The sequence below is a fragment of the Sparus aurata genome, chromosome 13 (assembly GCF_900880675.1).
Source record: "Sparus aurata chromosome 13, fSpaAur1.1, whole genome shotgun sequence".
Classification (NCBI taxonomy): domain Eukaryota; kingdom Metazoa; phylum Chordata; class Actinopteri; order Spariformes; family Sparidae; genus Sparus; species Sparus aurata.
In genome coordinates this window covers 7,728,375-7,749,338 of record NC_044199.1, presented here as the reverse complement: position 1 = coordinate 7,749,338, position 20,964 = coordinate 7,728,375, and the positions used below count along the sequence as shown (strand labels likewise).

At 41.0% G+C, this 20,964-nt stretch overlaps 1 protein-coding gene across 1 annotated transcript in view; it reads right to left on the bottom strand.

Annotated features, from left to right (window-relative positions):
- The window catches only part of LOC115593991 (androgen receptor), a 34,628-nt gene extending 23,882 nt beyond the window's left edge, over positions 1 to 10,746 (bottom strand). The window contains exons 1-5 of the mRNA XM_030437734.1: positions 10,449 to 10,746; positions 4,715 to 5,298; positions 4,505 to 4,598; positions 3,861 to 3,954; positions 1,324 to 2,542 (exon numbers count right to left, since the gene is read on the bottom strand). Coding sequence (XP_030293594.1) covers positions 1,324 to 2,411 — 1,088 coding nt within the window. The 5' untranslated portion in view covers positions 2,412 to 2,542; positions 3,861 to 3,954; positions 4,505 to 4,598; positions 4,715 to 5,298; positions 10,449 to 10,746. The remainder of the gene's footprint in view (positions 1 to 1,323; positions 2,543 to 3,860; positions 3,955 to 4,504; positions 4,599 to 4,714; positions 5,299 to 10,448) is intronic.
- Between the last annotated feature and the right edge of the window lie 10,218 nt (positions 10,747 to 20,964).

The window sequence follows — 20,964 nt, the reverse complement described above, 5'->3', positions numbered from 1 at the left end:
GCTGCCATACATCCATGTGTCTCTCTGGGACTTCCTAGTTCCTAGTTTTGTTTCACAGTGCTCATGTAAGACCACCACCAATTACTGCTTCTATTTAAATTCGTGGCCTTGATGTTTCAGGTTTAGTGATTTACTCACCAGACGTGGTTCTGAAAGGATCATGGTGTACTGAATTTTTTTTTTCTTTTTGCAGAGAAATCGGGGTTAGTGTTCTCAATCATTCACCAGCTTCAGTGAAATATCGCAGACAGAAAGGGCACGATGATGTCAGGACAACTGTCTGGTGCACACATGGTTCCTTTTGGCTGATAGTAAATCGTACAGACATAAAAAAAAAAAAAAACCTTTAAGTAACATCGAAGGATGCAACTAAAACGAGCCAACAAACATAAAATCGTCACAAAACATTCGGCACTCACCTCGGCTTGAAATAGAAATATAAAAAGGTCAAACTTTACCGACTTTACTTTGTTGCTACTTCAAATGAAAATCAAATCAGTGATGTTCTCTTACAGGAACAATTTGATTTATGCTTACAAGAAAAACAGCGTATAAGACAAGAATACATTTCAGTGGCTTTTTAGTAAAATTCATTCAATATTCTAAAATAGTTGTAATCCTGAGAGAAAAAGGCACTCTTGTGTTCTTGTTTAGAACTTCATGGATGGGATGTAAGACATGTCTTACAGGTATGATTTATTAATAAATAAAAATCTGATTCTATTAATCAAAAAAATCTTTATAAAAGTTGACTAATAAATCTCCAGTGTGGGACAACTCGAATCAAATGGTGCAAATATAAAATGTGAATAAGGCACAACATAAGGGATCAAAAAAGGAACTTCATTTAAAAAGACTAGAAAAACATACATCATGTTTCCGCACACACGCTGAACATGCTGAGGATGTTCTCAGTCATAACCTCAGTTGGATGTTTTGCGCACGCAGAAGAAAATGTGAGGGCACATCAGTGTTTCTTTTGTCTTCTGACCTTTGGTTTCTGATGGAAATATATGAGCGCAGAATAAAAATGCACTGTTGTCATTTTTAAAAACATGGAGATATCTTAAAAAAGTGTATTAAAGTGTTAAGAAATTATTTTTCAAAACAGCAGGATGGATGTCAAGATTTAACACACCTGTTTTCTCTGTGTTTTATTGTCTGGGGTCAGATTTAAGACATGTAGCATTTTATTATCAGATATCAAAGTGTACAATTTTTACTGTCAGAGCAGAGTCACTATTTTCTTCTACATAACTTTTTAATCCCATGGCACAAAATATATTTGATAGTTGTTGTGATAGTAGAATAAATATAGTTTACCTGGGGTCATTGTAGGGGACATCGAGCCACTCGCTGACTTCACTCTTCACGTAGCTGGAGTTGGGATATGGCGACCTCAGCATCCCGCCTGGGTACCATTGTTCCGGCCGCGCCATGCTCCTCTCGTATGGATTACATAACGCGCTGTTGCCTCCTGCTCCGTGTGCGCTCACGCACTGCCTCGGACCCCAACACTGGGAGTTGTACCTGTCATTAAAGCTGTGATTACCGCCCCACAACGCTCCGGCAGATTCGGTGCCCTCGCATTTGATTTTCACGCTGTACTGCTCCGACTGATAACCACTTGTTGTTGCGAAACTGCTCTCCATGACTTCCCCGAAATCCCCCGCTTCGTCTGGGGGCTTGTAGAGTCGCCACGGCCTCTCTTGAGCCGGTGGGCCGAAGTGTGTCAAGTTGCCCGGCTGCGCGGATTGTGCGTACGGGCACGAGGCTGCGCGCACTGAGTCCAGGTGAGCCGTCTCCTCTGGAGTTATGTCCTCAGCCTTGCACATTGTGAAGTTCTGCTCATCTACAGGTGTCCGAGCGGAGGTGAGGTGCTGCAGGTGCGCAGCGGTCTCTGAACTTTTAAACATTTCCATCAGCTGCTGCTGCTGCTTGTGTCCGTGCAGCGGCCGCTCTTCTGGGCACTTGTAGTCGCTGACAGCAGCCTGGCCGCCGGGACAGCTCAGAGGCGCGCCTCCAACTCCGAACAAATACTCTCCTCGAATGTGGTCATTCGCTGCGCACTGGGGGAGAGCAGCATCCATGTCGATGGAGTCACTGCACTCCATGGCCAGTCCCAGAGACACGGACACAGCTTTGCACAGCTCCCTGGCTGTCTCTGAGATTGTGGCGCAGGCAGAAAAAGAGCGGCTGTCGCCCACACGGCAGTCAGCGTTTAACAACTCCTCCTGAGGAGCAGCAGCTGTTTGACAACAGTGTTTTTCCATGCCACAGGCGAGCGGGATCATGTGTCCGAACCCGTAAGTGTTCGGGTCTGAGTTGTCGGCTCTTCTCATCCTGCCGGCACCGTTTCCCGTCTGGTTTTTGGAGACACGGAGCGGACTTTCTTCATTGTTTTGCGCCATGCTTCGAGCGCTCGCTGCGTCGCCTGTCTTTATTTTCTCACCAGCGGCCAAACTTTGGTACAAGATAACAGTCGGCTGGTTTGGCTTATTTCCCAGAAAGTGTTTACACGCCCGAGAGAGGGGGACTGGAACTTTGCACGAACCACAAGAGAAAAAGAACCAGTGTCAACAGGTCCCAGCAAATGTTCCTGCTCAGACCAACTCTCACGTCCTGGCAAAAAAAGGTTTTGGGTCTCAGGGGAGCAGCAGGAGTCACAAACTCCTCCTAAAACTGAGATGTTCAGAGTCAGAGGCGCTCAACTTAGGTTTGGCCAAAGGTGAATTAAGTGGAGGACTTTTGTATCAGACATTTCTCCCCCTCTGAAATAAAAGCACGGCCCAGATCCTTGGGCAGAAGCAGAGACGTGAATTCACGTTTATTATTAACGTGATATGTCTGCACTGCACACACAGCCTAATTGATGTGAGAGTATGTTTTCCACTTGTTTCATATCAACCATCAGTCTTAACTTCATTTCCCCATTTAAGACACTGTTGTTTGTTCCAACAGTATAAATTGAGATTTCCGACGTTAATCATTTTCCAGAGGTGTTTCCACATTGCTCCAAAGATTGCATGCTGATAACATTTCAAACTAACTGGTTTTATAATAAGGCGATTCAGATGTTTCACCCTGTTATATCTGTTAATTATAAATAAAGTATCACTAGTATAACTTCAGTAATGTTCAACTCATTTTAGAACAACAAAAAAGGAAAAGTCTTGCCACTCCACACTCGTTTTCGGAAAGAGATCTAATAAAGTGGGAATTCCAAGTTTATTTGCCATTATGTGCATCAGAAAGAGAATCCTACAGGGTTCTGTCAGCGTGGTGCGACTCCCCACCAAGTCCTTTATTTTGACTAAACAATACATTTTGAATGAATTGCTATAATGGAGATCCTCATGGTGAGTCTCGCGCTGTGTGAATTAATGTTTGTGCTTGTGCAGCGTGCCGATCAACAGCTCTTGGCAGCCGAAGATGTCAGTCTAACCCAAGCCTGAAACAAGTGAGCATTTGGGCCAGAACCACACACACACACACCCACACACACGCGTTGGCTGCCCGGTGGCGGTCGATACACAAGGGCAGGCCCAGGCACAGACGCTCGCTTCACTTTCCTACAATGTGCTGCTCGATAAATAGTGTCAAATTCTTCACTTGATTCATGATGTTTCCGAGCTTCAAACAGAACTGATGCTGTCTGGACAATGTTGTGGTGGCAGACAGCGGTGGAGCGACTATTCAGAGCCTTTACTTAAGTAAAAGTATTGACACTTCACTGTGAAAACAAATATACGTCCTGCATTCAAAGCCCTTGCTCAAGTTAAAAATAGGCCTATTAGCAGCAGGACTTAATTAAAGGAGGAGTACAAGTAAAAATGAAAATGTAGTCATTGTCTACTTACCCTGATGCCGATGAAAGTCAGGTGGAGTTTCATAGTCAACAAAACTTTTCTGGAGCTCCACAGCAAAACGGCGTTACATCATTCTCCTAAAAGACTGTAGCAGATGGGGACTTGTTTTATAATGCAAAGAGGAAAAAAAGCAACCAAGACGTCAACAGCTCATCCGACATCCCAAAATCTGATTTGAATAAATGTCATCAACACCCCCCTTCTTAAGCCGAAATCTTCACTGTAGCAGCTGAGCTTAAAAGCATTAGCGCACACCTCGTCTGAAGCGTTGGGCGCACAAGCTCGATTGAACGTCGAAGGTGTAAATAACCTCTTTTCGAAAAATCAATTTGGGATCTCTGAAGCTTCCGGAGGTTCGGATTACACCAGGGGAGCTGTGTGGACTTTCTGTGAGAACCACGTATCTTGATGAGCTCAGAAAAAAAGTAAGAAAGAAAAGCAGCCTGTTTGTGGTTTGTGACAATGCATGCATCACCTAATCCAAGAGGGTTTGTTTCAAATAGTCTATTTAGCTGAACATTAACCCATAAAGGAACACCTAATCCTTCAGTTTAACACAGACATTCACATTCAACGGGCAGGAAGGGGATGAAAAGTAAGTAGTGCTAAATGCTAGAGGAGTAAAACTTACTTACATTCCACCGCGGAGCATGCAGATCACGTCTGATCACGTCTGATCACTCCTTAACCTCTCCCAAAAATAGGTGCATCAAATGATCCATCTGAAGACTAGGTGGACAACAAAAAAATGGAAATACCTTACAGCGGATATAATCAAGTTATCCAGCCACCACTTACTTCCCTCTGACCCATGCACCACTGTCCACTAGATGCCATCTGCTCACCTCTTCCCATTCCCAAATCATCCCTACCTGCTGACACACCTGCCTCACATTATCTCATCAGTCCTTCAGCTTACCAGGCTGCTGGTTTTTCGCCCGTTTTTACAAGTTGTACATTTGTGTTACAGCCAACCTGCACCTGTTTTTGATATCTGACACTATGTGTTTCTGCCCCTCTGGATATGTTTGCTTGTTTATACTGCCTTCTTGTGCCTGACTTGTAATCTTGTAAATTTTAACATTGCTTTAGTATTAAGTATTAATTTAGTAGTAAGTGTCTACATTTCCTTCGAAGGAGAAAACCTCAGGAAGAGCCACAGAGGAGAGATCCCGAGCCACATGACCTCCTGTCCACCCTGCTGACCTGGAGGAGGGCAGGCTACACAGGATCAGTAATAGACGGAGAGATCAGAGTGAAGAGGCGTCAACATTTTACAGAAATACAGATATAAGGAGATAGTGAAACAGAGGAGAGCAGCAATCCAGCGGAGCCCAGGTTCTGACGATCCGAATCCAACAGTACTTGAGGCAGCAGGAGCCAGGAGAGGCAGATGGTCCCGGAGGCCCGTGGTCCATCAGAAGGGAGCCTGAATGAAAACAGAGGAGGAGAAAGAGGAGTGATAGATACAATATTTCACATTGTAGGTCATCATTGCTGGCCATCGATCCTTAAACAGTTTTGCCAGAAGGGGGTCCAGGACGCAGGTAGTTGGTTTTGAGGATGAAACAAGTTGAGACAATATCTCAAGGGAGATATTTTCAAAAGTGTTAAGAGCTAAGACTAACTGAGAATCAGCAGGAGGATGCTTTATAATCAACTTTGATGAGGAAGCCGGAGATGAAGAGTTATTTTTGGTTCTAATCTTAATTTTATTGCAAAAGAAATCCAAGAAATCAATTGCATTAAAGGGTGCACAGCTCATAGACTGTGGTTTTTGAGTAAGTTTAGCCACGGTGTCAAAGAGAAATCTAGGCTTGTGTTTATTATTGTGTATCAGGCCGGAGAAATATGCTGTTTTAGCAGCATTAAGAGCACGCTTGTAATTAAGTACACTATTGGCCTCATCAGGGACGACGGAGCCTACAGAGTACTTATTAAGGACTTTGTGGACTGGTACCAGCGGAACCACCTCCAGCTCAATGCTGGGAAGGTGGTGGTGGATTTCCGCAGGCACAGACAACTCTGCACACAGGTGTGTGGTGGCAGATAAGATAACTGGGTCGTGATCACTTGTATGAATAGATTTTGTAACATCCCTTGCAGTCCCCGCTGAGCTTAAGCCTGATAAAGACCCATGTTTGATGCAACCTTTTATAATGACAAATGTTGAAATAAATGAGCAACAGGTGCCACAGCTCATCCAAGGCCACAGAAAGGAAGGGGCCTGGGCAAGGCATTTGTAGGCTCTTAAAAACACATCCAAGCCCTGGATGATCATAATAATAACAGGATGGTCCAGGGGGGCGTGGACCACCTGGCAGGTAAGACAACTGTTCTGTGTTTGTGAATAAACACCCTTTGGACTGAAGATCTGCTGCTTCGCCTCTGATTTTTTGGACCCGAACCGTGAGCATATTTTATAGTTAGAAAAGTGAGTTAATTGTAAAGTTAAGAAAAGTAGTTTCCCACTACAGGTGAACATCCAGGGAACGGACATTGAGATGGTGACATCTTACAAGTACCTGGGAGTTCACATGAACAATAAATTGGACTGGAATGATCACACTGCAGCTACATACAAGACAGGTCAGAACAGACTGTACCTCTTTCTATGACTCTCCCTATAGACCTCATCCTGTACTCAGCACTGTGCAATAAGACTGTACAAAACCCATTTCTGTTTCTGCTCTATCTGGTCAATTTTCTTAACACCCATATTTATTATCTGTATTTAAAATCTGTGAATACAAATTTGCTGTTAAATTTGCACTATATCATGTTTATATGTATATACGTCGATTCTATTTCTTACCTTTTTAATTATATTGTTTATTTTTGCTATTGGTTTTTGTCTCTCGTAATATTCTGCTGCTGCTGGGACAAACAAATTTCCCCGTTTGTGGGACATTAATGGATTTCTGAATCTGATATCACGCCATGCAAGATAAAAAAAAACGTCGAATTTGGATTTTCGCCATGCACGTTCCATTTTCCTGCAGGCCTGCTTGCAATCTCGGGTTTCATCAGTAAACCAGGGAGTAGATTTCTTTGGCTGTCTTGTCTTGGTAGAGACCGGTGCTACAGAATCGAGGAGAGAAAAACAAGTACTGAGTTGACTTCATTAGTGAATTTTTCCACAGGTTTTTTCACAATCACAAAAGGAGCCAGGACTCCGGGCAATTTTTCATTACGAGAGTTTCACTACAATTGCCGGACTGATATGACGAGAAATAAAAACATTTGTGTCACCGGTACAAGAACGGGCTCACGATGCTTCAAATGGAATAAGAAAGTCACAAGATCTGCAATTAATTCACAGAATTCTTCTAGGATTTGGGAGTAAGGCCCTGGAGGTCTTTGGATTACCACCAGGTGAAAGCCTGTTCCCTGGACGAGGCCATTACTACTTGACGGTTTTAAAACCAGAGCCTCAAACGCCAGCTTTTGATCTCACAGAAGTCCCAGTGTGCATCACAGGAACCGTCAGAGGAAGCGTCACAGAAAGCAGGATTTGATGAGACACAAGAAATTTAAGCGCGCATTTTCAACAACAAACAACCTAAAGAAAAAAAAAACGTGCTGTTGGAGAGACGTAGAGGCTGAAACATCCTGACTCTTTGTCAGAGTGATGTCATCAGGATTATCCCTGTTTTTTGCTCTTGAAGACTTCAAATCTAAACCAGAACGGCTGCGGGACAATCTATGAGTTTGCAAGATGTGGGCATTGAGCAGGCTTTTGAATGGCATCATGGGAAAACACACATTTGGGTCTTAAACCCATTTTAGTGGAATAAAAAAGTCAGGATATTTCTTCAATTTCTTCATTATCTTTAAACTGTCTCCTAACTTTATCTGGTAATCATTTGTATGTCTGGTTTGATAACTGCTTACCTATTTGTGATCACGGACATGCAAACATCTAAAATGTTTCGACAATCATCTGTTTAGCATACACTTGGGCAGGTATGTAGCATGTGGCAGCATTATAAGTGACTGCTGCTGATGTTGTGGATGTACAAACATGGTGACACAGTAAGAGTGCTGAACTACCCTCACTTAAGCCTCCTCTCTCATCCCCCAGTTAAAGGCTAAGATGTGTAGTCACGTAAGCATTTACACTACAGACTGACTTACACTTGACAAAACACCACTTTAACCGTAGAACACATAAGTGTAACAGTGTCAATCTGTCACCCTCTAACTGTCTTGGCACACACTTACATTTGTTATCTGACACATTGGGTGAGCCATCTGTTTGTAAGGTGAGGTGCCAAATTTTAAATTATAACATTAACCAAATGTTCAGTTGCACCAATTGTGGATTTTTGTGTGTTGCTACAGTTTATCTGTAATCACACAATCTAAAACATGAGAAGCATTAAAAAGTACCAGAAGTTTGGGATCACACGTTTACTTTACATTTTAGGGCATTTAGCAGATGCTTTTGGCCACAGTGACTTACAGTAATTCATACGTACATACACTGCCATGTGCCATGCAAGGTGCCGACCAGCACAGCAGGAGCTGTTTGGGGTTCAGTATCTTGCCAAAGGTGACTTTGACATGAAAACCAGGGGATCCGAACCAGTGACCTTACGCTAGCAAGATGCTGGCTCTACCCCTGAGCCACAGCCACAGCCAACTTGGACCCAGAGTATTAGCTACGACCAATAATCAAAGACTAACATTTTTCACATATTCACATAACCAATTTCACATATTAAAATGTCTTTTGTGAATCCAGAGAAATTGCATGCAATCTGATAAATTGCCTCCAGTGATGTCACTCAATGGCTAAATGGCATTGTGTATATCAAATAAGTTGATCAAATAATCAAAAATAAAGCCCATCACTAGGGGCCAAACTGAAAGAGGCAGTTTGTTTAGAATGGATAAGGTTATGACTGATCTGAAATAAAACTTTTTCCACCAACTTAATGTAAATAAATATATATAATATATATAAATAAATTTGAAGTCAATTGAACCCAAAATCTCTTTTATTTTCAGACCACCACAGAGCTCATAAACATGAGTTCTTATAACTTTAGGTCTTTAAGATATACTGCAGAGAGGTTATTTAACTTGTTTAAATAAAAACATCACTTCTTTTTATAGTTTGAAGACAATATATCATCAATTTCATACCTAAAAAGCAGTGATTTCAATACAGAATAGATGTAGTGGTGTTTGCAGATACAGTAGGATGCTGTTTCCCATGACAACATTTTTATGCTGCCATGATTTTGAATGCTAATTAGTTTTGTGGTTAGATATAATCTAACCTTGAAAATTAAGAAATTACAGCTGGAGTTGGTAAGATTGTAGAAACCAACAACAGCAAGCTAGAGTCTAAAAGCGTCCAACCAATTAAAACAAACACATCAACCAACATGCAAAAGCTGACTGGCTGACTGACTTCCCAGTAGCTTTAGCTGGCTAGCATGGAGATGTGTTCAACAAGCTCTCCTACCTTTTTTTTAGTCCAATACAGAGGTTCCAAAACTGAACCACTATATAACAAACCAAATTTCCCAAGTACCACCAACTGCAAACATCAACAAAATCAATCAAAAGAGCCACCTTGTGTATAACTTTGATAACAAGTATAGTAATTGTGATGAAGCAACAGCGCCTCCCTCACTATTGCTAAACCCTTTTTGTTCAGAAATGTGGACATATCAATTGATAGCATTGGAATCGGCAATTTAAGAATGGGGAAGTTTATTTCTCATGATATATTCAAAGACATGGTGCAATCAAAGCAACAACCTGCCAGAGTTTGAGTCCTTTGTTGTAGCCATCTTGTGCTGGTGTTGAGAGACGAAGCGCGTGGTAGTCTTTATATGTGGTGTATGAGTAGGCATGTTCTCAGATTTGATTGGATAGTGGATGTGTGATGAAATGACAGCCAATTAGGATAAATACTGAATGATGTAGGCATGATTTGTTTATTTAAAATATACAGTAGTTTTGTTAAAATATTAAGGAATGAATTTAGACCTTGTTGGTATGAGCAAGCTAAAGAAAACAATGTAAAGTTTGTTATTAAAGCTGCAGTCTGGAGTTTTGAGAAACAAGTGGACTTAACCAGAAAGTTTGAATGAGTACTGATCCCAGGTCAGGCCTTCTTCCTCTCTGCTGCTGCAGCCCTGCCTACAAAGCCCCTCCCCACAGAGGAGCGCAGACTTGTAACCATGGTAACAGTGAAAGCAAGATAGCCAAGACTGGCATTCAAAATAACTACAACAACAACAAAACAAGCCCCAACTGTTCTACTAATTACAATGAGGAGTGCCTCATGCAAAGTCACTGTAGCAACCCGAGTAACAAACAATATTCCTTACATCACAGTAGACAGAGTTACCAGCTAATCATTACCAGGTGCAACTACTTTGCCATGCTGTCTTTCACCGATGTTAGCATACAAGCTAACGAGCTAGATTTACCAACAAGCTACGTAGCTCGACTGCAACATCGGTGATATGCACTATTGCGTGTATTACTGTAACCGCTGCCATCTTAGCCTTGTGGTTAAAACATAGAATGAAACATACATCAAGCAGGGGTCCTTACCTGTCCAGCAGAAAAGCCGCTAACTCTGTGTGCTCTTGAGTCCTTACAAATCCCGCAGCTCCCTCCATCTCTGAAATATTTATCTGTGTTTTCTCTCTGGCTCGGTCGAATTCTTTCTTTTCACACTGCTTTTCTTTGTCAGTCCTCTTATTTCTTTGCTTTGCCGTGCGCAGTGGTGGGGTATTTTTCAGCTCAGTTGCTTCTCTGCCATTAGTTTGAGCTGGAACATATCTGACCAGGTGAGGGCAGGCACTGCACCTGCGCGGGATGGGCACTGCCCAGTACCTACTGCCTGAGGGAGGGGGGCTGCTAGCAGTATGCACAAGAATGATTGACACTTCTCAGACACGCCCCTTGGCTCTGATTGGTTCTGTTCATCCTGAGTGGTGGATTCTTACAAATCAAAGGGGCGGAGCCACAGACAGCTGACCTGTATCTTATTCTACTGTCAGAGCATAATGACAATTTTAGCAAAAAAAAAAAAAATAGCTACAGATTACAGATAAAAAGATGTTATTAGCAATAATTATAATGATGCTCATATACTGAATTTACACACATGATTCACATTCCGTTCCAGTGAGACAGATGAGCCTGTTTGGTTTGGCAGAGTCCTGATGGTAAATCCCAGACTGAGATAGCTAGCCTGGTAACTTCCGTAGTAAAAGGTTAACGGGAACATTTGCTTACTTTCTTGCCAGAAGTGGCACCAATTGGCAGCAGCTCGATTGCTGACTCCAACTCCTCTTTGTCATTAAGTCTATTCAACTTCTCAGGGCCAGGGGTGTCAACTCGCCTCTTGCTCTCGACTGTTTCTTTTTTTTCTGCCTTTCTAGCCATTTTGATATTCCAGTTATGCTGCTTTTTAATCAGCAACTGAGTAGCCTGAATCTAGCTGCATTCTTTAGCTTACTAGCTCATTACATTGTCTTTTTTTTAAACACCGAATAAAATGTAAAAGATTAACAACGTTTTTTTTTATGCGATGTGTCTACATGTGTAATTATAACTTTGTAATTAAATGCAATGAAATGACAGCTTTAACTCTACGATTCGTAGACTGGTCGAAATATGGAAAACGTGGACAGTAATTGTGTAGTAAGATGCTCCGTGGTGGTGACGTTTAAGTCATGTGACCACAGTGTAATCTGTTTATAGCCCAGCATTAGCTTTTTACTTCTAGGGATTAAACTTCCGCTTCCAAAATCGCAAAAGTTGTCTTCATCTGCGAAGATGATCTTGCCGGACAAAAATTGTAAGTATAATAAACTCACACATAAACTTGTGTTTGCCACAGAGCTCATTACCACAGTCACATAAACATAAGCAAAAAAATCTGTGACAAATGTACCTCAGTCCAAAAGAGGGCTACCCAGCACTCTGGTCACTGGTCTGTGCTGTAGGTGTGTGTTTTGTGATTGCCACTGAACGAGACTTTTGCCTCTGCGTGGGCTGCGTCCTTGCTGTGAATCTGGTTTGACACTGATCATGATAGTGGATCTGAGGGTTTGTTTTTCTCATAAGGTTGAGCACTGATCTTAACTTTTCTCAGAGGGTGGCCTTCACAGATTTCTTTTTTATATCTCCCTTATCGGACCATCTTACCCGTTGCCAGCTGGGAGAACATGCTTCGGTGTGGGAGGCAGCCCTCTGTCATTCTGACACAGCGGTTGCTCTTGGTGAACTACAGGAGCAGGGCCTTAGTGCCGGTGCTGTTTGTCTCTTAAAATATGCTGGCGTTTGTCCAGTGGCTCTTCTCAAAATGTCAAGGCTGCCCGTCGCTGGTCGCACCCTTCAAATGGCACACGACATCATGACTCCATCTCAGTGGGGTGACCATTGTAAGCAGTTAATGCCATCGAAGAGTCTCGTACAAAATGCTGAAAACCTGCACTTCTTTTGGTGTTTTCATGTCAAACTGCGTTTTTATCTTGTCGGTCATGCATGGCCCTGAGACTGCTCTGGAATAATCTTAGTGGTAGCCGCAGTTTAACAGGCGATAGACAAGTGTTTTGCTTTCACGCATATGAAGTAAATAATGAAGAGATTAATACGACCATCTGAGTTTAGACTGCTATATCTAAAACCATGCTTTATTGATGCCATGCATGAAATCTCCCGTCTGGCCGGCGATCCACTCACATTGTAAACTTACATTCTCACCTGTTTGACACTCTGGTGTCTGGGGTTCCTCCACTGAGCGCTTGGAGCCCTGACTGTGGAGCACTCATGTTGTTTGTCTGTAACCTTGAATTTTTTTACTTTCACAGATTTCCCACTTTTCCAGCAGAAGAAGGTTTAAGGTCTCAGCCTTGGCATTTTGCCTCTTAGAAACCTTGCTTTTTCTCCTCCGCTCCCCCACACATTCCCGCCTTTATCTCCACCCTCCTTCAGCTCGTGGGTGAGGGTGATATTAGACTTCATATACCCACTAAGCTTGTATCAGAATGCAGTAGTTGAGACAGTAGGCTGTCATTTTGAATTCTTTCCAAATGTTTGTGCAGGGAAAGTGTAATTTGCATGTTTTTTGTTTTTTTCACTGTGCAGCCTGCAGAGCCAAGGTAAACATAAATGGAACATTTTAATGTCACTGCACTAAAATACCAGCTCTCCATTTTACTTTAAAGTCAAACAATTGAGCAGAGGAGGAACATTGTGTAAATTGTGTGGTTGAAAGACTTTCAACAGGCTAAAACGAAGCAACTATAGGACAAAATGAAAGTACTGAGAAGCAGGTGTTAAATGTTGCAGGCTGCCTTCTTATCGGGGACATTTTCGTCTGGCAGGCATTCATGGCCTTCGTACTGCTTGGAACAAAATCCAGTCCTTCAAAGAGGACGCACAGAAAGGGATGTGATGAAATTCGAAGCTAATTGTCTATAACGCATACGCTCCAGTCAAAGAAGCTCAGCTCCAAAACTCATGTAGAAAGTATGAAATTGTATCAAACAAACTGAATGGGTATCACTAAAGTTCATCCAATATGTGGCCATTATGGTTGGATGTCCATAGTGGAAAGTCTTAGCCCACCCACAGCCACTTAAATATGCATCAGACTCATTCAAAAAGAATCAAAGTTGATATATATATATATATATATCATGTCAAGAGCATATGATTTTAGGAGCCTATTGTGTGCGATTTTTTTGCAGATTCTGACAAATTAGTTTGTTCGATTCTCTGATAACTTGTGTAGCTTTGTGGTTTGATGCCACAATAATCCTGTCAACAGTTCATCATTCCAATCTGCAGTAACTAGAAATTATCTTTGAGGTGAGAGAAAATTATTGAATTAACAAATGAGTGATGAGTGTTGTGTTTTTCTGTTTACGGTTGTGTTTTTGTGATTTGTTGTTGTGTTTTTCTATTTACGGTTGTGTTTTTCTATTTGCTGTTGTGTTTTTCGTGATTTGCAGTTGTGTTTTTCCATTCACGGTTGTGTTTTTTGTGATTTGTTGTTGTGTTTTTCTATTTGTTGTTGTGTTTTTTGTGATTTGTTGTTGTGTTTTTCTATTTGCTGTTGTGTTTTTTGTGATTTGTTGTTGTCTTTTTTGTGATTTGCTGTTGTGTTTTTCTATTTGTAGTTGTCTTTTGTGATCTGCGCTTCAGGGCAACTTCAGGTAAGAATCTCCTGGTTTATCATAGAATTTGTATAGATATAAAGCTAAAATGTAATATGTTCGGGTATTCTATCAATCACATCAAATGTTGAATTGGTAAGTGAGGGTTCATTTAAATACTGGTTATATTGCTTACCTGCCATTCAGTACAGGTAAGTAAGTTGTCTGTTAACATGTGTGTGACTGAAACCTCTGTTTTGATGAAGCTAATAGAGATCAATGAATGCCTTTTAATTGATTGGACCTGTCAGCTGAATAATGTCCGTCTGAAAACACAATTTGTTAAAAGCAGAAATCTTATCAAGTCAGTCTGACATTGTGTGGAGTGTACTCTGGTAAACAACAGAGATCTAATAAACAAAGTATGCTATATTGCTAGAGCGAATGGCTTTAAAGTATTCTCTATGATATCTTCAGTATATTAAAAGTGAAGTCTCTGTAACATTTCAGGTGCTGATTGTACTTTATGTTCCCAAATCCAGCAAAACATGGCAGCGCCTGTGAGTCAGTCAAAACACAGAGGAGAATCAAGAAACTTTCTTTATTCTCATCCCTGTCTGCCATTTTCCAAATATTATCATCTCTGAATTTGTGCTGTCGATACTTCCATCTTTCTTTTTTCTTGATATTTGTCTTCCTTTAATCCGGACGCTCGTCACCAAGTAAAGAAGCCTTCGTAGCAGACAACACAAGCTGCCTATCTACCAGCAACATGATACAGATTAACTCAGAAGTGTCTTCTGCTCCAGGTGTTGGTGGTCTGTACTGTCTATGTATTGATTGTGTCTTCTGTGATCATTGTATGACACAAAACATTTTGTGTGCGTGTCATGGAAAAGTTGAACAGGCTGTTTATTTCTTATGCCTCGAGTTTAAATTATAAGCATTTTTATTGTCTGGCATAATGTCTTTGTTCAGAAGAAAAACATTGGATCCCTGTGACTTCATCCATAGGTTTCAAGTCTTTAAAATGTAGTTTTGCATTTTTAAACATCGACATGTTAACTGACCACCGACCACAATGAGGTGGAGGAACCTTTCTGCAAAACTGTAGTATGACCTGACTTTCCTTGAACTCAGCATCCAGTGGCTCCTAAAGTAGCCAAAGTATAAGAAAAGACCTGGAAATTATACTTATACTTTGACCACCAAACATCGCTTGTTTTACGCCTTAATACTTTTAATCACACAAAAAGTATTTTTCTTCCAAGTTTGATATCGACAATATCAACTGTGTCAAATACCAGGAGCCATATGTGTTCACTCCGGATAAAAAGGCTTTCGGCAGACATCCAGAATATGCAATCTGAATCTGAAAATCTGGTGATTTTACATATTCCAGACACAGAAGAAGGTGAATCGCTCATGCACAGAACTACTTTACTCATTCATCTATCAGGCTGGTAATCTACAGACATCAGGGAGAATTTGGTCTGTTATCAACGTTCAGAGACGAAACAAAGATCTTTTAATCCTGAACTCATGCATTATGATACATTAGATTAATAATCACATCCTTCTCGCTGGAGTTTTGTTGTGTGCCTTGTAACACATCCAGACTGTATCAGCAAAATAGGACAGTGTGTGCAAGTTGTCCTCCACAAGACAGTGCTTCTTTTTTTTTTGTAGCTGCTGTAGCGAAAAAGCAGAGGTGGACTTGTAATTGATTCACATCTGCATCATATTTGTTCACAGCCGATGAAAGCACCAGTAAGTGAGTTTGTGTATATACAGTACCTGCCTATTGTGATGGCATCAGGACTAAGTTTTACAAAGTGTATTAGACATTTTGCCTTTTTCTTCTTTAATCATTTGAAAAATCATAAATCTGATATAATCCACGACTAAAGGAAACTGAATTTCTTAGATTGTTCTGTATTTTTTTCGGTACTTTTAAAGAAGTAATTGTGCCTATTTTTAAGACTTAGTGCGAGACATGTGGAGAGGGATGTGAGCTGATGAAGTCTTAACACCTTAACATATTAAAAAATTGTCTATCAAAAAGTCAAATATGACATTTATTTTGCCTGAAAGTGGAGTAAGAGGAAGTGTGCTGTTTTTCTAATACAACACGCAGTTTCACATCTATGGTTCATGAACTCAACTTGAACTGCAGGTCAGTCAGTATATGATAATGATCTTGATCTCTCAGCAAGATGGTCCTTGTTCAATAAAATTCTTCACTCAGTGTTTAATTCCTTCCACACAGCTCGACTCAGACGTCTAACGAAGGCCTCTTCACAAATACAATGCATTCAAGACTGCTTTTGTTCATCAATAATAATCTAAATGGCATTGATCACATCTTACTAATGTATTTAAAACACAAAGTCTTAAATTCTTTACCTTACATGATATTTCCTTCTTTCCTCAGGATCAGCTTGTTATCAAGCTCTGCAGAAGCCTGATAACATTCATTTGAATCAGGTGTTTCGCAGCAGGCGGGGGCGGGATTGTAGAAACTCTGTATAAAAATTCCGGTGTTGTGCTGCACAGGTCGCTGACACACGACTTCATGGTTTAATGATCATTTCGGTTCGGACGGAACTGCTGATGGACTCTCCTGTATTTCTGAATTGTTTTGTTTTTTTACATCTTCCTCCCACTTGTTCTTCCTCTGCAAAATGCCCAGTCTTTATCTTTTTAAATTTCTCTTACAATGACAATTTATCGATATGATGAACCGTATCATGATATGTGACCTACGCAATATTTTATGAAAGCATCAATTTTCATCCCTGCAATCCTGTCACGATATCAATATCGAGGCATTTGGTAAAAAAATACTGTGATATTTGATCTTGTCGCCTGGTCCTAGCATTTAGAAAGTGCTTTCAGAGATTTCAAAATATTGAGCTATACGTGATACGTTGCTGTGTAGCATACACATATTGCAATGCTATTTCAGAGTGCCATTGTGTCATTATTTCACCTTGAAGTAGCTTCAAAATCATTTAACATATTGACGGCGAATGGTGTCTGTCTCTACCACTATAGCCTGTATCATTATTTTTATTTTTCTCCGGCTAAAAGTGGTGCTGCAGGCTAAACCGTGCAAGGGAGGGCGGTGCAATTTGGAGGGTTGGTCTAGACTCCTGCAAATATCTCAGACAAAAAAAACTATATATATCCACCTGCAGGGGGTGCTATAACCAACACGTTTTTGGCTATAACTCCCAAACCGTATGTTCAAAAACCTTGTATCCCCTGATTCCCTGAATGGAGGTGAATCACTTTGCGATTGGCCACGCCCACTTCCGGTTTGAAAGTTTTTTCGCAAAATCGCAAAATCTGGAAACTGGATCTGCGTGAAACTTGGCACGTACACTCTTCAGCTCGATCTGATCTAAAGAATTTTGCTCGGTCAAAAAATGGCTTAATGGGTTATATCCATATGTTCCCTGAATAGAGTTGGGTTTTCTGACATAGGACACGACCACTTCTGCTGTACATTTCGTTCGCTATATCGCCACATATGCAAAACCTACTTTTTCAAATTCCTCCTTGGGATTTTGTCCAATCTGCATGAAACTTGGCACGTACACTCTTCAGCTGGACCTGATCTAAAGTTATCAAAAGAATTTTGCTCCGTCAAAAGATGCGCAAATTATTAATGAACACATTTCTGTAGCTAGCTATAAAAATGTAAACTGTTTGATATCTCGGTCAAACTAAATGCTATTAACACCAAATTTGAGATCCTTGCCTGCCATGACACTGGGAAGGGATGAGCCGAATTTGGCGAATTTTGGCCACTAGGAGGCGCTGAAAAGATGGGAAGTTTTTACCTCTTGAACGGCTTCACCGATTTTTATGAAATTTGGTCGGTATGATGTAGGGCCAATCCTGAGGCCATATCTTGAAGGTGGTCATGACTGCTTAATGTGGGCGCGGCTTATTACAAGATAAACAACAAACATTAATTTCAGCCAAACTATTATGCTGAGAGGTTTGACATTTTTATGGTACAGATAGAATAGGACACAGTTCTTCCATACCAAAAATTGCACATGTACTCCAGTAGGTGGCGCTATAATGGATGTAATCGCGTTTTTGCCTGTAACTTCCACATTTTAAATAACACCTTCGCAAACCTTATATCCATATGTTCCCTGAATAGAGCTGGGTTTTCTGACATAGGACACGCCCACTTCTGCTACACATTACGTTTGCTAAAGCGCTACATATGCAAAACCTACTTTTTCGAACTCCACCTTGGGATTTTGTCCAATCTGCGTGAAACTTGGCACATACACTCTTCAGCTGGACCTGATCTAAAGTTATCAAAAGAATTGTGCTCAATCAAAAAATGCGCAAATTATTAACGAATACATTTCTGTAGCTAGCTATAAAAATGTAAACGGTTTGATATCTCGATCAAACTAAATGCTATTAACAACAAATTTGAGTTCCTCGGTTGGCATGAGACTGGGAAGGGATGAGCCGAATTTGGCAAATTTTGGCCACTAGGGGGCGCTAAAAATATGGGAATTTTATATCTCCTGAACAGCTACACCAATTTTTACGAAGTTTGGTCGGTATGATGTAGGGCCAATCCTGAGGCCATATCTTGAAGGTGGTCATTACTGGTCAATGTGGGCGGTGCGCGGGGTCCGAGTCGCGCAGGGGGGCTTGGCCCCCGTTCATAACTGCTTGCAGTTCTAATTAAAATTGACATCGCCTCCACAATCAAAACTCATTACATCTCTCTGTAAGGAATGTTGACCTTTTGAAATAAAAGTATTTGAGATTTCTTTAACTTTCTTTCTGAAAGTGAATTTTTCTTTTTCAATGTTCAATATTTGAGCATGGTAAAGAGTTTGTTCTGTCTCAGTGTGTTGCAAAATATGAATTTAAATCTATGATGAAGCCTTAAAGGTTTTGTTTTGACAGTTGCAGCCTAGATAAAAAAAATAAAAAAATAAACCTCTGAGAGGCAACCTCATCCCAAGTTTTCTCTGTTTGACAGACACATAAACACCTTCAGCTTTGCCAGACTTCGCTCACATCGAGTCATAAACTCAAACACAACCTCGGTAATCAAAATGCAAATGTCATCTGAATAAATTAATCGCTTTCTTGTTGGTCTCAACACTCACCCAGGACAACATGCTCAGCTGCAATTGTCATCTTTTCTTATTTATATCCGCTGTGTTTTATTCAAGATTCAGCTGAACCTCAATTATGGACCATTTTCAGTGCAGATACTCTGCAGAACAGGAGAGCGATGAGGCAAAGTGCAGTCAGAAATCTTGAACTTGCTAATACTGTTTCACTTGTTTAACTTTTCCTCTTCTGTTGTCTTTTATGCTACATTTCAGACATACCCTACCCACCAAAATCATCTCTTCAAACAAAAACCTCTTCCTCAATTAAGTATGATTGCATACGTATGACTGAGCATGATAATAATGTTCAACCAGTCACTGAAAAAGTAATTATGTGGGCTCAGTGATGTTTTTATCGAATTACTTTTTTTAGGAGCAGGCAGGGACCGAGTAATCCTCCTCAAACCATTTTTCTACGTCAATTAACAATCTCTTCCAAAAGGATGCCTGGCTCCTCCGAGCACAAGTCAGAGTGACATTGAGAGAGTGCAACACCGACAATGAACGAGGTCACTCTGCACCACTGAGGAGGAAAGGCGCTGCTTAGCTTGTTTGCTTTTTTTTTTTTGCAGCATCCACCTCGTACAGCAAAGTAATTTTACTTCATTTAACCGTTGTTGAGATAAGACAGCAGGAATACTGTCGGCACCGAGGCCTGATTGCCTGACCGATACTAAACCCTCTGCCAACAGAGATATATCATCCAAAACACTGAAGAACACAAGTCACTCATGCATCATCCAAGAGCCGTAAATAGACCTACTCTTCAGCACACCAGATGTATTATTACTTAGCCGGAAATAGTCCACAGCAAATGCACGTGTCCACATTCACTGACAACTATAGTGGCCAGATGTAATGGGTAAACATCTGTAAACAAGACTAAAGGACTGTCCACACCAAGAACGATCACCAAAACAATAACTGCAAAGATAACGATGTGAGCGTCCTCAGTGATGCATGATAACGTTCTGCAAACCGCTTAGGAAAATGGATTTTGATGACCGACTGCTGTGTGTTGTACAGAGAATCCAAAAAGAGTTTTTCTTTTTGGATTCTCTGTACAACACACAGCAGATATAACAGAGTTATATTTTTTTCTACATTCTTTAAAGATGACTCACTCTCTGAGGACAGCTGTGGACGATTTTATATCAATACATCTGGCTGAGTCAACGTCAGAGGACATCAAAACAAACTTCAGTGACCCAACCTCCGCCGATGACATGTATGGCAGTTTGTCTCAGGTAAAATTAACTTGTTTATGACTTTGTTTATGTGTACTTGTCAGCCTCATATACACTATCCAAGCGTTCAATAAGTTGCATAAATATCCAAGATTGAGTTATCATAGTAATTGTCATTTAAATGGGCAATATGAAGCTACATAATGCCCCTTTAAGTGCCGTCATTTAGCTGACACTAAAGTGGCCGGCCACAGTTAGAAACCAATACTATAAGCACTCCTGCAACGTTATTTGGGATATTGGCAATTTAGAAAAAATGCTTTTTCTAAAATGATCTTGTAAATACAGACGGACTCCCAAAGTCTGTGAGGGACTCTGTCGTTGATCAGATCGCTGTCGTTGTCGTTAAAGCTGTGGTGTGGGCTCCACCATCCGCTGCAGTTAGAAGGACTTTCAAAACAATATATCCACATTTATTGTAATAGTTATCGTTTGCAGTGTGGACAGCCCTGAAGCGTCTACAGCCATGCTAGAAGCTTTTGGTAGCAGGCTGTTGTCGAGCTAAATGCTAACGTCACCAGGGTAACACACTCACAACGAC